At 35.7% G+C, this 14,024-nt stretch overlaps 3 protein-coding genes across 4 annotated transcripts; 1 reads left to right on the top strand and 2 right to left on the bottom strand.

Annotated features, from left to right (window-relative positions):
* Positions 1 to 1,203: 1,203 nt before the first annotated feature.
* Positions 1,204 to 7,490, bottom strand: LOC107470492 (mediator of RNA polymerase II transcription subunit 21). The gene is made up of 5 exons (XM_052255039.1): positions 7,322 to 7,490; positions 2,406 to 2,822; positions 2,224 to 2,301; positions 2,025 to 2,076; positions 1,204 to 1,614 (listed from the first exon to the last, which is right to left on the bottom strand). Exons 2-5 carry the CDS (start codon positions 2,610 to 2,612, stop codon positions 1,538 to 1,540), a joined length of 414 nt encoding a protein of 137 aa, XP_052110999.1. The 5' UTR covers positions 2,613 to 2,822; positions 7,322 to 7,490; the 3' UTR covers positions 1,204 to 1,537.
* A 582-nt stretch (positions 7,491 to 8,072) lies between these two features.
* LOC107470503 (uncharacterized) lies at positions 8,073 to 10,298 on the top strand. Of its 2 annotated transcripts, XM_016089905.3 has the most exons (6): positions 8,073 to 8,475; positions 8,646 to 8,816; positions 8,933 to 9,167; positions 9,310 to 9,532; positions 9,693 to 9,837; positions 10,014 to 10,298. In XM_016089905.3, the coding sequence occupies exons 1-5, from the start codon at positions 8,107 to 8,109 to the stop codon at positions 9,799 to 9,801; spliced, it is 1,107 nt and encodes a 368-aa protein (XP_015945391.1). In that variant the 5' UTR covers positions 8,073 to 8,106; the 3' UTR covers positions 9,802 to 9,837; positions 10,014 to 10,298. The 2 variants fall into 2 exon arrangements, with proteins under 2 accessions (XP_015945391.1, XP_020988895.1); XM_021133236.2 differs by lacking the exons at positions 9,693 to 9,837; positions 10,014 to 10,298 and adding an exon at positions 9,838 to 9,976.
* Positions 10,299 to 10,819: 521 nt separating this feature from the next.
* On the bottom strand, positions 10,820 to 13,893 carry LOC107470500 (FHA domain-containing protein PS1-like). The gene is made up of 5 exons (XM_021133235.2): positions 13,612 to 13,893; positions 11,813 to 13,426; positions 11,584 to 11,716; positions 11,134 to 11,486; positions 10,820 to 11,044 (listed from the first exon to the last, which is right to left on the bottom strand). Exons 1-5 carry the CDS (start codon positions 13,768 to 13,770, stop codon positions 10,820 to 10,822), a joined length of 2,484 nt encoding a protein of 827 aa, XP_020988894.1. The 5' UTR covers positions 13,771 to 13,893.
* Between the last annotated feature and the right edge of the window lie 131 nt (positions 13,894 to 14,024).

Here is a 14,024-nt window from a genome sequence, read left to right on the forward strand (position 1 = left end):
TCAATTCGAATTCCATAAAATATTCTTCTACCCATTCTTAATAGCTCATGAATATGTTTTAATAAATTTATTTAAATTACACAACAAAAAAATATTTTATTCTATGCAAAATAATTTAAAAAAATGGCTTAAAAGATGCTAGGAGTACTATAAAAGTTTGTAATGTTTTAGTGACTTAGGTAAATACATGCATATATTCAAATTTTAAATAAAATACTCTACATAGTCAATAATAATTTAGAAATTAAAAAAAAATATATTTTTATCATGTATTTACTTAAGTCACTGGAATATTACAAATTTTTATAGTACTCCTAACATCTTTTAAGCAATTTCTTATAAATTATTTTGTATGGAATAAAATATATTTTTTAATTATTTTGCATGGAATAAAATATTTTCTTTAATTTTTAAATTATTATTGACTATATAGAGTATTTTATTCAAAATTTGAGTACATCTATGTATTTACCTAAGTCACTAGAATATTACAAATTTTTATAGTACTCCTAACATCTTTTAAGCAATTTTTTTAAATTATTTTGCATAGAATAAAATATTTTTTCGTGGTATAATTTAAATAAATTTATAAAAAAAGTTTTATTAAAAAATATTCATAAACTATCAAAAATGGACAGAATAGTATTGTATGGAATTCGAATTGATAGCTCATTAATATTTTAAAGAAGTTTCGTAATTAAATATTGTTAGGCTTTTTCTAATGCATGGAATAAAATATTTTTTAATTTTTAAATTATTAATATTTTTTAATAATTTTTTTAAATAAATTATTAATTTTTTAATAAAAAATGGGCAGAAGAGTATTGTAAATTATATCAAAAGATGTGTTTAGTTCAAATCAAGGTGATTCGAATTACCCATGTAATTCATACATACATAATTCGAATTGGTCAAATTCGATTTATATTGATCACTTGTAATTCGAATGTGATGGATTCGAATTACTCTTGGTTTGTGTAATTCGAATGAATCTCATTCAAACTACATGAAATTGTCCTTCTGATGAATTCTTGTAGCGTTTTTGAATTTGGTAGAATTATGTAATATATGCCTCCATTTGGTTTATATCTGTCATTTACTCCAAAACTTTTTATGTGTCTCATATTAATAGAAGTAAGCAACTCCATAGGTCTGATTGTTAGAGAGAATTATTGCCTTTTAATTTTGATTAGTCAGATAATGTAACTATTTTACCAACTTATTTAAGGGTTTTAATAACTAGTAGAGGGAGAGGATGATTGAGAGGAGAGAGAGAGAGGGGAGATCGGTATAATTTTGTAACACGTCTCATAAGAAATCCCTATAATAATATTAACATTACCAACCTCTAACACAGCATAATTAAATGTCAATTTGATAGAGTGGCTACAACAGCCTTGTCGACATGAAGAATCTAATAGCTTAACAAAGGCTTCTAAAAAGTTATACTGCAGACTATGATTCATGTCAAACTGGAGATAAAGTTGTGGCTACCAAAGTGCCAATCTCCCCTGTCAATAGAACCATTCCAGTTTCTTCATTCAGGTTTCTTCAAATTCAAACAGTTATCTGACGCTCGTTTAAACAAATCCTGAACTTGATTTAATTCCTTCTCTAAAATCAAGAAGCAGGCAAGAATGTTAGCTAACAACCTTGATCAAATTATAGAGCAATGTAAGTTTACCGAATAAACAAAAGAACAAGGAAAAAAAATGCTAAAGTAGCTTGAAACCAGTTCATTATTCAAAATCGTTGCACTTGTAGAATCTTATGTTATATAAACAGCACACATGGCTAACCATTCAAAACATCTTATTAGATACTTCTATTCAAGATTAAACAGTTCTTCTAAATATGAGTATGACCAAAATGTTGCTGTTCAATAAGGCCTCTAGTTAACAACTTTACTAGCTAGAGATCTCTCCTAATCATATCTTAGTAATCAACATTAATTTACATTTTAGTACGATCTGAATAGAAAATAAGCAGAAAACTCGGATGAAAAGATTGAAATTGGAGATAACCTGCAGCTTCGAGTTGCTTCTGTAGTTCTTGGCCTATAGCATCATTCTCAGCCTGTAATGTGAAGTACAAATATAAGCAGAATCCCAATGTAAGAACTGATTCCCTCTTCAGATGAGGCTTTACATTATTAAGAACAGCAAAAACCCTAAAATAATAATTAAAAAAAAAGATGAGACTAAAAAGCAGTTAGGTTGACACCTGTAGGTCAGCAATCCTTTTAATCTGCGCTTCTTCACCTCCCTCGGATATTGGAAGTGCCGCAACTAATGCATCAAACTGCAGAAAAGATACCAAAAACGTTTCAAGATTATAAGGAAGATTAGGGCAGCAAAGAAAACAAGAAGTAAGGAACCCTGTGCTTTAGCTAAAATGGTGCATACCTGTTTAGCAGCCTTCACCAAACCAGCACTCATCAGCTTGGGCTGTTCAGAGAAGTTTGAGCCATCCTCCGTAGGATGAGGAGGTGGTTCAGGATAATGTGGTGAGAGCCGATTAGGAGGAGCATCCCTTTGCAAGGTCCCAATGGTATTGAAAGCAAGATGTGCAATCAAATTAACTTGTTCTTGTAATTGAGAAATTATATCCATTAAAACTGAAAATTCCTGGAGCAAAAGTTGAGACCTGGCAGAATCGAGCAGAGACAACCACCCACGCTGCAGTGCAAGCAGCAACAACCACGCACAGCTCGATCACTCACTGGCGGAGGAGGGAGATGAGACGCAAGCACAAGACGCAGAGGATACAGCGAGAGGCACGGCGACGGCGGCGAGCGTGCGGTGGCGGTGAATCGAGGTGAGCTGAGAGTAAGTGAGTGAGAGAGAGAGATGGGAGTGGGGTGGGTAGCTTCAGAACTAGGTTTTTTTTTTGTTAAAAATTAAAAACGTCAAACGACGTCGTTTAGGAGCGGGGATTTAAAAAAATCCGAACCGTTTTTTTGTAAGGTTCTGAGAACCAAACCCGATTATGGAACCGTTTTAACTACTAATTTATTAATTTATTAGTTCAACCCATAGTTGTCAAAATCAAACCGGTAATCAAACCGATCAGATTACTGAATCACTGAGTCACTGGTTCAACCGGCAAATCACTGGTTGAACCGGTGACTCTGTTTTTATATTAAAATAACTATTATTTTTAAATTTCAACAATTTATTAATTAGTTTATATCTATTATATTATTATATACTATAAGTATTTATTAAAAAATAATATTAATAGATAGATTTAATTACTTTGCAGGTCCCTATAGTTTTACCAAATTTTCAATTAAGTCCCTATACTTTTTTTCTTTTCAATTAGGTCCCTATACATCATTTTTTTTTCAATTTAGTCCTTGTTAACGTTAAACGTAAAAAAAATATTAGTAAATTGTGAAATTATCTGTATACCCTTAGGGACCTAATTGAAAAGAAAAAAAGTATAAGGACCTAATTGAAAATTCAATAAAACTATAAATATTCAATGAAAGATATTCCTATAATCCTTATTCAATGATTCTACAACATGAAAGATATTCCTATAATCCCTTTTATTTTGTCATTATCATTTTTTTGCTTATTTATATACAAATTGTACCAAAAATAATTTCTTTTTATTTTTTTGACTTTCAAAATACCTTATCTTAAGAACATACAAAAAAAAGTAATGAATAAAATGAAACAGAAATAGTAGTAAAAAGTATATATAAAATTCAATTTCCATCATTCAAGTATTTATTATGATCATGTAACATTTTACATTTGTGTAGATTCATGAAATATAGTTTATGTCTTTATCATATCATGGTATACTATAGAAAACCACAAGGCTATGTAATTTGAAATCTAAAAATGAAAACCATAAAAAGCATAGTTTCAGTATAATACATAAAATCTGGAAATCAATTCTTGTGTTGCAGCCTCCCACTCTCTGAACCGGCATAAGGATCAACAATAACATTAATAACAACCGGTTCTGAAAGAGTAGACTTGAAGCAATGTCTGAATTGAAACCAATGTCACTATCACAAGGCTTTCTGCAGCAAAACCAGGGAACAGAGAAGCTAAGAACTCCAAAGGGTTCAAATTAGTATCATCCACGATTGCATTCTCAGCAAAGATGTCAGTTAAGAATCCATGTCCTGAGTTGTCATCATAAGTAAGCCCCTCTTGACCACTGCTAACAAGCTTGTTGGCACTCCCAATTGGCCTATCCCAAGGATTCGCTGAAGTGTTCAAAGTGCTTCCTGAAGATGGATCCTTTGGTTTTTTTGTTTAGTAAGCAATCAGTTATCATTATAAACTGCACCAACCATCTTTGACTATAGGATTTTGATTTTATTTTCACCATTTATGAACAAGAACATCAATTTTATATGAATCTGTGTCTTAACTTATAAGAGCTGCAAATTTTCGTTCACATCAAGAACACACCAAAGTAAAAAGAGCACCATGGAAAACTAATAGTTTCCCTTGATGGAGTCTAGCAAATATCATATAAATTTGAACATCTTTTAAGTCTGAACTTCTTGGTGCATGTTTAAATCAATACAGCACCACTTAAAAAGCGAGGAATAGCCTTAAACACCAATTGGTCCAAGCAAGCTAGAAAGTAAAGCAAAAGCAACCCACAAAATCAAACAGAAAGAAGGCAAATTCTTTTGCTTTATTTGGTTTCCACTTACATTTCAACATTAACAAAATATAACAACATTAAACATCCCCCTGCGGGAGAACCCTTTTTTTCAGAGTCACTTAGGATTACTAACAACTCTGCTAATTAGAGTTCAATGAATAGAACCATGAATAAAAACCACATGAGCCTATCCAACTGCAAGTGGATCAGATCACAAAATATTTTCTAGCCCCCAAGGAACATAAAATGAACAATTTTTAATTAATTAAAGGATAATTAAAGCTCATAACAAAATAAAAGGGGGCATTTAAAGCTAATCCAGCTCCATTGTCTAGGATGACGATAGTTAGAATCTAACTTGGGTTTAAGATGGGAAGGATTTGCCATGAAAACGAAGAAATTGTTAATTGGAAAAAAATATGGGATTTTGGCAGATCGACTTCAGGCAGCAAGGCGAGGTACGGCGAGGGAACGCGACAGAAGTGACACACCACCAGTGGGAAGCAGAGTAGAGCAGACGCACGACTAGCGCAGAGCAGTGTAACGCAGACCAAGGACGACAGACGATGACGACGATGGACGCTCACGCCGCCAAGGACGACGACGACGACGCCGCCGCAGATGGAGGACGACACCAACGAATGGATCAGAGGAGAAACGCAGTGACTTCACAGAGAACAAGCGCTGACTAGGGTTCTTTGTTTTTGGATAAAATGACAAGGGTGTTTTTGGTATTTTAAAAAAATAGAAGTGGGTTTAATTAGCTATTATAACTTAATTAGGAGAATATTCGATTTTTGAAAAGAATATTCTGTTATTTTAAACGGTTTTGTCACGGTAGGGACTAAATTGAAAAAAAATTAACATCTAAGGACCCAATTGAAAAGAAAAAAAGTATAAGAACCTAATTGAAAATTTGGTGAAACTATAGGGACCTGCAGAGTAATTAAACTTGATAGATATTATATAATTTATAAAAAAATAAATGAGTTTATAATTATTATTAAATAAAAATATAATTAATTTAAGAATAAATGAATTTATAACTAAATTTAAAATAAATTGGATAGAAATAAATTATTTGATAAAAGATATGTATATATATTATAATTTGCATATATATCAATAAAAACCATCCCAGCCTTGTGGTTGTTAATAGGGTTATTCTTCCAAGAGGGGAGGGGTTCAACCCCTTATGTTACATTTTGTTAAAATTTAATTTCTAACCGGTTCAGTTGGACTGAACTTTACCGGGTTTGACCGGTTTTCACCGGTTCGTACCGGGTTTAACCGGTTCACGGTGGTTCTAAACCTTATACGGTCCAAACAACGGACCGGACCAGTAAAGGATCTAGTTCACCGGTTTTTCAATTGAACCGACCAGTCCGGTTCGGTTCTGCCAACACTGGTTCAACCCATTTGACTGTGATTCAACCAAAAAAATCGTTTTATAATAAAATAATAAATAAAAATATAAATAAACATACTAAAATATAATTATAGTTTAATATAAATTTTAAAATATCATCCAAATTAAAAGTATTACATAAACCATAATGTTATAATCTCATTCAAATACAAACTCAAAAGTCAAATAACAAAAAAACAACCAAACATAAAATGCCAACATCTAAATTTGTCAACAACCAAACATAAACTGCCATATTTTGTAAACATGGAGCAGAACTACCAAACAACCTCCACCATTTATCTACAAGGTACAATCCTATAACGATGCTATTAGTTATCAAATTAAGAAAATGAAAGCATAAAATATGTGTATAGACATGGCTGCAATCACACTCCCCCACCATTCATATATGTTTGTGCATGTTTTCTGACATGATTGTAAATAGATTGAGAGGCAAGCAGTATGCAACTATTTGGGTTCTAAAATGGTATTTTATCTCCAATAAATAAATATTGATGCTGAATTATGTTCAAACTCAGTTCAACTTTTACTTTAGTCCTTAGCTCCTTATTCCTTTAGTTCAATTTTTTAGTACTTCTACCAAATATATAAAAAAGCAAAAGAAAAAAAAGGGAAGAAAGAAGGATGCATAATCATTCATTTTTATTTTTAATAATTGCAAATATTTTAATTTTAAACAAAAATAAGTGTACAGAATAATTTTAGTTTTGGGTGGCAAGTGGTAACCATTGATTTTGGGTTTGAGTTTCAAATCTTCTGGCAAATTATTATGACCTTCACAACTGATAATTGTTCTGAACAACAATGTCCTTTTCAAGTGCTGGTTATTGGCAAACACATGAACTATCAATAGAGAAAAAACTGGGTTTAGTGAAAGTGACATTTCAACCATTTACCAGTGCTTCAAATTATTATGAGTTATGATTTGCCATGTAGAGAGATCCCATCATCCTTCCATCTATTAATTATTATTAATTAATTATTAATAAATAATAATAATAAATACAGTTATTAAAAGTTTTAGCTTCTAGTTCTTTACTCTTCCCTGCATTCCCAAACCATCAATAGCAATAAGCATTTAAGAACCATAAGATAAAAAATATCAGACATAGATAATTTAGACACAGTGATACACAATAAACAAAATCAACAGCAGCAAGGTTGGAATAAAAAATATCAGAATCAAATCACAGATTAACTGATTAACTAACAAACTAAAACCGCAATTACAGTTACAAAAATAAAAAATACCTTCGAGGGAAGAGCTGTGCGATGGAACAGAGCTGACGCTGCTGAAGGACCGGAGCGCGGTGGAACAGAGCTGGCACCGCGGGACAGCAGCTGCGCGATGGAGACACAAGGCGCGGCGGGACAGTGGCTGTGCGATGGAGGCACGAGGCGCGGCTGGGCAGTGGCTGTGCGATGGTAGTGGGGAAAGCCGCTTCCAGAAGTTGCGACGGCGGCGATAACAGGGCGGTGGCTGGACGGAAGTGAAGGAGTGAGGAAGGAGCTCAAGATGAGAGGAAGGAGGAGTGAGTGAGGGGAGTGGATCCTCTCCAGTGAGAAAAAACTGGATGGTATCCAGTGTTCAATCTAACCATTCATTGCACTCTCTCTCTTATTTATTTCTGGTTCCACTCATAGAATCAAAGGTGATAGATCACAATGAATTCTATCGATTGTTAAAAAAACTGGAGAGGATCTTTTTCCGTGAGTGAGTGAGGTCGTGAGGCAGTGAGGGTGGTGCAGTTTAGTTAGGGTTTCTTTGAAGCATGAAACAAAACAGCGCCGTTTGGGGAATTTTTGAAAACCGGGCGGGTGCCTGTTCGGTTCGACTGACCAGCTCCTGGCCGGTTCGGCGGTTCATCATCGGTTTTTAAATTTGACGGTTATAGTTTTTTATCGAATCGCAAACCTCGTCGGTTCATGGTTCGACCGGACGGTTCGAACCGGTTTTAAAAACCTTGGATTTTTGGCTTTTTCAACTATACATCTAACTGTAGAAACATTGGGGACTGGGGAGAGAGTGGGAAGAAATGGTTACTACTACTATGTTGTCTGTCCCGAACATGAGAACACTGGAAACAAGGTTGGGGGCAGGGTCTTACCTTGGTCAACCTTGTTTTTGGTGCAGCTGCAACTTCAATCCCACAGTTTCATTGTCAGTAGTATCATGTAAAATTCAAAAGCCTGCCACAGGACTTACTACCAAGAAAACGAAGCTTAATTCTTCAGACTCATTGAATCAAACAGTTGGTGGGCACAACAAGGAGAAGAAGAAAAGAGTGTTCTTTTTAGATGTTAATCCACTCTGTTACGAAGGAAGCAAACCTAGCTTGCACTCTTTTCTTCGATGGCTCTCTCTTTTCCTCTCCCAAGTCAGCCATACTGACCCTGTCATTGCTGTAAGACTCTGTAACATTCTTTCTGCCTTAAATTTTGGTTCTGCTGTTGCCCCCATGAATTGAATTGATTATGGTTTGTTTCAATATTTGTATATAAGGTTAAAACTACTTGATAAATTTCGTTAATCCAATTGTGATAACCCTTTGAGATTTATCTCATGATTAAGCAGGTTGTTGACGGAGAAAGAGGTAGTGAGCATCGTAGACAATTACTACCTTCTTATAAAGCACAGAGAACAAAGTTCATGAGACACTTATCATCTTCACAGAGACTTTCAAAAGGCTATGTTGGCAAGTCCTATCAAGTTATCAGCGATGTTCTTCGAAAATGCAATGTGCCTGTGAGTTTTTATTCTCATGAAAATATGCTTTGTGTCTATATATGCCTTAATATTTGATTATTTACTTTACTTTGATTCAATCACATTATTCATTAGTGCAAGATGAAAGCATGCAGATTATAAAAGTCGATGGCCATGAAGCCGATGATGTTGTCGCTACACTTGCAGGACAAGTTCTTGATAAAGGATTTCGAGTGGTGATAGCCTCCCCTGATAAGGATTTCAAACAGCTTATCTCTGAAGATGTGCAAATAGTTATGCCATTGCCGGAGTTAAGAAGGTGGTCTTTCTACACCCTGAAGCACTACAAAGATCAGTATAATTGTGACCCCCAATCTGATCTGAGTCTTAGTAAGTACAACATACACCTAGCCATCGTTTGATATGTTTGACGTATATATTCATTGACAATATGTGAAGTTCTTGTAACTGGTGATAAATCTTAATGTCATTATGTCTAGTATTGTTATTAATGTGTGCTCTCGCTTTGTAGGATGTATTGTAGGTGATGAAGTAGATGGTGTTCCTGGTATCCAACATGTGGTCCCTAGTTTTGGTCGAAAGACTGCTGTAAAACTTATTAAGAAGCATGGATCATTGGAAAATTTATTAGGTGCAGCTGCAATAAGGACTGTGGGCAAACCATATGCACAAGATGCCCTTACAAAGTATGCCGATTACTTACGCCGAAACTATCAAGTTCTTGCCTTGAAAAGGTGCCACTGCTGTTTCCTTCTAAATCTTTTGTTCACATCGGAATGTTGCTTTCTTGGTTTGAATGATAAGGATAATTCTTGCAAATGCAACCTCTCCTCCTATCTTCAAACATCCTCACTTTCTTCCTTTTTGACAACTAAAGATCACGTTTTGTGACAGAGATGTAAATGTTCAACTTTTGGAAGAGTGGTTAGTTGACAGAAACACAAACAATGATAAAATTGCACTATCCACCTTTTTGAAATATTTGGAAGGAAGTAAAGAGTGACTCACAATGACTGACTCAACGGTTGAATCCTTACAGGTATGTGCTTCAGAATATCTACCTTCAGATTCATATTTTTCCTTACTCTGGGCCAAAGAATTGGTTTATGGTAGTATTAATATTATTCACTTTTGCACTAGTAGATATAACATAACAAAATTACTGAGACATATAAGGTTTTACTAATAATTGAATGTGACACCTATGTTTTGCAGAAGAATTGGCAGGCCAAAAATTTTATGTTACATAGTTAGAGGGACTCCAATCTATGCAAATGAGATCAAAGCTGTGTAGGCTAGCAAAGGACCAGCTAAACCTGAGTAGAGAAAGATTGAGTCACATTGTCTCGCACAAGATTGATCCACTGTCACCATATCAATGAACAATATTCAAGTAATAGGGAAGAATTTGAGGCTATTATTTAGGCAACACTAAACAATAAAATGATTCATTGAAGAGTCGAGACATTTCAATTTTCAGTGGGTATTCATGTTTCTCAATTTACTTGTGAAATTGCTAACTTTGTATTTGCATTTTGTTGACAAAGATTTTCGCGAAGATCCTTTTATTTGCTATAAAGCATAAAGAATTTCATTAGCAGCAAGATACTTTTCGAAGCAATGACACCAATGTGTTCAAACACTTCACTTACCCTGTGCTTGGAAGATCAATTTTTCTAATGAGAAATTTGGAGGATAAAGAAATGTATCTACCATGAATTGATTTGTGATTAATAACAATAACAATAGATCTGTACCTTAAAAACAAATAACTTGATTGGTGTTTAAAAAAGTAAAATAAAATCACAAGACATTCGACCTGAATCGACTCATTCGAATTTGATTACCAAAACTACATAATTACTATAATATTTGTAATATATAATTAAAAATCATTATTTTATCTTTGTAAAATCCGATCTAAGAAAATTAATATGTCCCCTCATTTGGTAGACAGAGTCAATATATATGACACTAAATTTTATTCTCGAATTAACCCTGTGGCAGGATTTGAATCGTAGTCATTTTCCATACTGAGAATTGTGAAGCAGAATGAGCTTCAATCCACTTGCAGCACCCTTTGATGACTTCCTCACCGGCAGACGACAGTACTTCTCCCTCAAAACATGATCATCCTGACAAGACCAAGTCTGCCCTCGAGGAGAGCTGTTGGTCCATAGGAACCTCTCTGAGAATGGATTCACCAGGCTTGCGCGAAATTCCTGCGCTGGTTCACAGAGCAACCCCTGCAGTAACAATCATAGAGAATTTCATCCAAGACAGTTTGGAAAATGAAGACAACCACGATTGCAAATATGAAAAGTGTCTACTATACCTCTGCCATGCTTTTGATCTTCAAAGTGACATCCTCACTAAGCAGGACAAGTTGTCCATCATTTTTCCTTCTTTTATATGCAAGAGCAAAGTCAAGGATTTGATCTTCCGCTGTCGGTGAAGCTATTTCCAAAATCGCAGCAGGAAAAGTCCAACTCTCTTCATTAAACTGAGTTCGAGGAGAAGCAGGTGGGGTAGGAGCAATCAACCTTTCTTCTTCCATTGAGCTTTGGACATGAATCCACCATCTTGTCTTCACCATACAGTCCTCAATCCATTCTAGTGCCAAGGAAGCCTCTGAGTTTCTTTTAAAAATCGAGTACTGTCTCTTCTTACTGTCCAGCTCCCTTATGACTGAATATTACAGAACGACAACCAGATTTATGAGGATTGAAAAACAGCAAAATTTGAAGCAGTTAGTGAGGCAAAAATCTTGACAAAAATATATTACCTGATCTTGGGACGATTAATTGAGTTCCCTTGAGACCTTGTAAAAGCTGTAGAGTATTCCTTGATTCCTTGTTCATAAGAGTTGCAGTGTCCACAACCATATCCCAGCTCCTCTTTTGGTCCCAGCAAATATCCTGTTCATGCAACAGATGTGTAAGCATTCACTAAAATAATTTTCTTTAATCAATCATAATAAGCATAAATGGATTATTTTCCTTATGTCTACTTACCGAATGGTTGATGTGCATGTCAAACATTCGTCCATCCTTACTAACATCAATGCCTTTTGCAGCAGAAACAGGACGGGTGGTCCCTCCTGCATCTATTAGAAGTTGGAAGGGCACCCTTGCCACTCTGTTATCCAGTGTCATAGTATCTGTTGCCAGCTCAATATGATTGCCAAAAGGTTTTCTTCGTGACTTCGGTTCTTGGGCTAGTTTTGGAGTTGCGTTCTCTTTCTTTGAAGCAGCCATTATCTTTCTATTTGAACTTTTTGAGCACTGTGCCATCTCAAGACTGCCAAAAGGCCTTCTTCGTGATTTGTGCTCTGGGACTACTTTTGGAGCTTCATTCTCTTTGTGTGAAGAGGGAATTATATTTTCATCTGGATAGATGTTGGCACTAAATAGGCTCTCTGAATTTTGTGAACATTGAGCTTTGAAACATTTAGTTTCTTCGAGAATACTCTTCTTTGCCAGATGATGCAGTCTAAGAGTATTTGGGCTGAGATTTTCCTGATCTGGAGCAAATAATTCTTCTTTCACCCCATCCAAAACAGAGAAAAGATCCTTCTGCGACCTTTGAGACTTGGAAGGCTTAACTTCTTCAAGCATGCCCATCTTTTTGGAGCAGAGCAATTGAAGGGTATTTGGACTGAAATTTTCCTTATCTGGAGTGAAGACTTCCTCATCATCGTCTTCTTCCTCATCAGCACTAGCCTTGCTCCTAGATGCACTCTTGCTGGTTTGAATTTGGGGAGCATTGGCAGCTTTACCCCTTCTTGACCAAATATTACTATTTGTTGATTTTTTAGCCATTGCTTCTTTGCAACTTCCAAAGGTTTCCATATTATATTGGAGGGTCTTGTTATTCCTAATACTCAGAACAGTTTCTGAAGCCATTGATGAGGAGCAGATACCAGCAGTGTATTTGTTTCCAATATCTTCACCACATGGATCTTGTTTCTCTCCATCAGGTAGTGAATCCACACCAACTTGTTCAACTTCGATGTGTTTACAATTCTTATAAGGAATTACTTCCTCAACTGACCTGCATGTGTCATCGTAACTGCACACTCCTCCTCCAGCAGATAAAATGTCAGTAACCTTTCCAGTATCTTTGGCTGTACACTCATACTCAGATTCTGTATGTACTATAGCCTCGGCTACATATTCTTCCTCAAAAGATGCAGGATCAGTATTAAAAAGCAAGCAGGACCACTGATTTTCACAGGACGACAATTGAGAAGGAATTTTGCCAGGTGGAGTGTAGAATCCCTGCATCTCAGTTCCCTGGCCAACAACTTTCACAGCTTTGATACATGTACTCTCTGACCAATAATCTGTCCACGTCTCATCACATTTGGCAGCTGATTCCAAATCAGGTGGTGAATGAACCTCGATTATAGAGTCAGAGAGTTTATTTTCAACAGCAGAGCTTGGAAGTCCAATCATTTCATCTCTGCATTGACTCTCCATTTCTTCCAACACGGGGGATGCGGCTAGAATCTCATTTTCTTTGGTAACTCCGAAATTCTCATCAAGGAATAAAGAGGAGATACACTTGAGAATTGAATCCACTGACTGAATTTCTTCCTCTTCAACAGGAATACAATTCTTCAACATCTACAAAAATGCAGCAACATAAACTTCCAACAAGGATAAAAAAGACAAAGCAAGCCTTATTCCATAACACAAAGCAATGTTTACAAGGCTCAAAACAAGAGTGTGACACATGATATAATAAAAATTGCTAACAAAACCATAAAGAAATAAGCATACAGCAAGCAGAATATCACAAATAATTCTACCTGTTTTCTCTCCTCTTCCTCTTGTTGTTCTTCCTCTGGAACCGCCTCAAGCTGGGACAGAAATAGGTTTTCCATATCATAGGCACGGTTAATGGGAATCCAATGTAGACGATAAACCCTGCTGGAAACCCCGATCTTGAGCGTGTCACCTGCCTTCATCTCGACGCTAGCTCCAGCTTCCACCTTCTTCCCAGAAATCCATGTCCCGTGAACTGCAAATAAAACGGAAAAGAGAGACCTGCCATCAAGCTTCTTCCAACGGATAAAAAGAAAAACAAAAAGACGAGATTAAGGAGTACCGGAAGATAAATCTTGAACGAAGAGAGATTGAGAGGAGGGTTTGGAGCGGATTTGGAGGTGGAATCGGCTGATGCTGGGGTGAGTGAGCATGAGGTCGCAATCAGGGTGGCGAC

The sequence above is a fragment of the Arachis duranensis genome, chromosome 10 (assembly GCF_000817695.3).
Source record: "Arachis duranensis cultivar V14167 chromosome 10, aradu.V14167.gnm2.J7QH, whole genome shotgun sequence".
In the NCBI taxonomy this organism is placed as follows: domain Eukaryota; kingdom Viridiplantae; phylum Streptophyta; class Magnoliopsida; order Fabales; family Fabaceae; genus Arachis; species Arachis duranensis.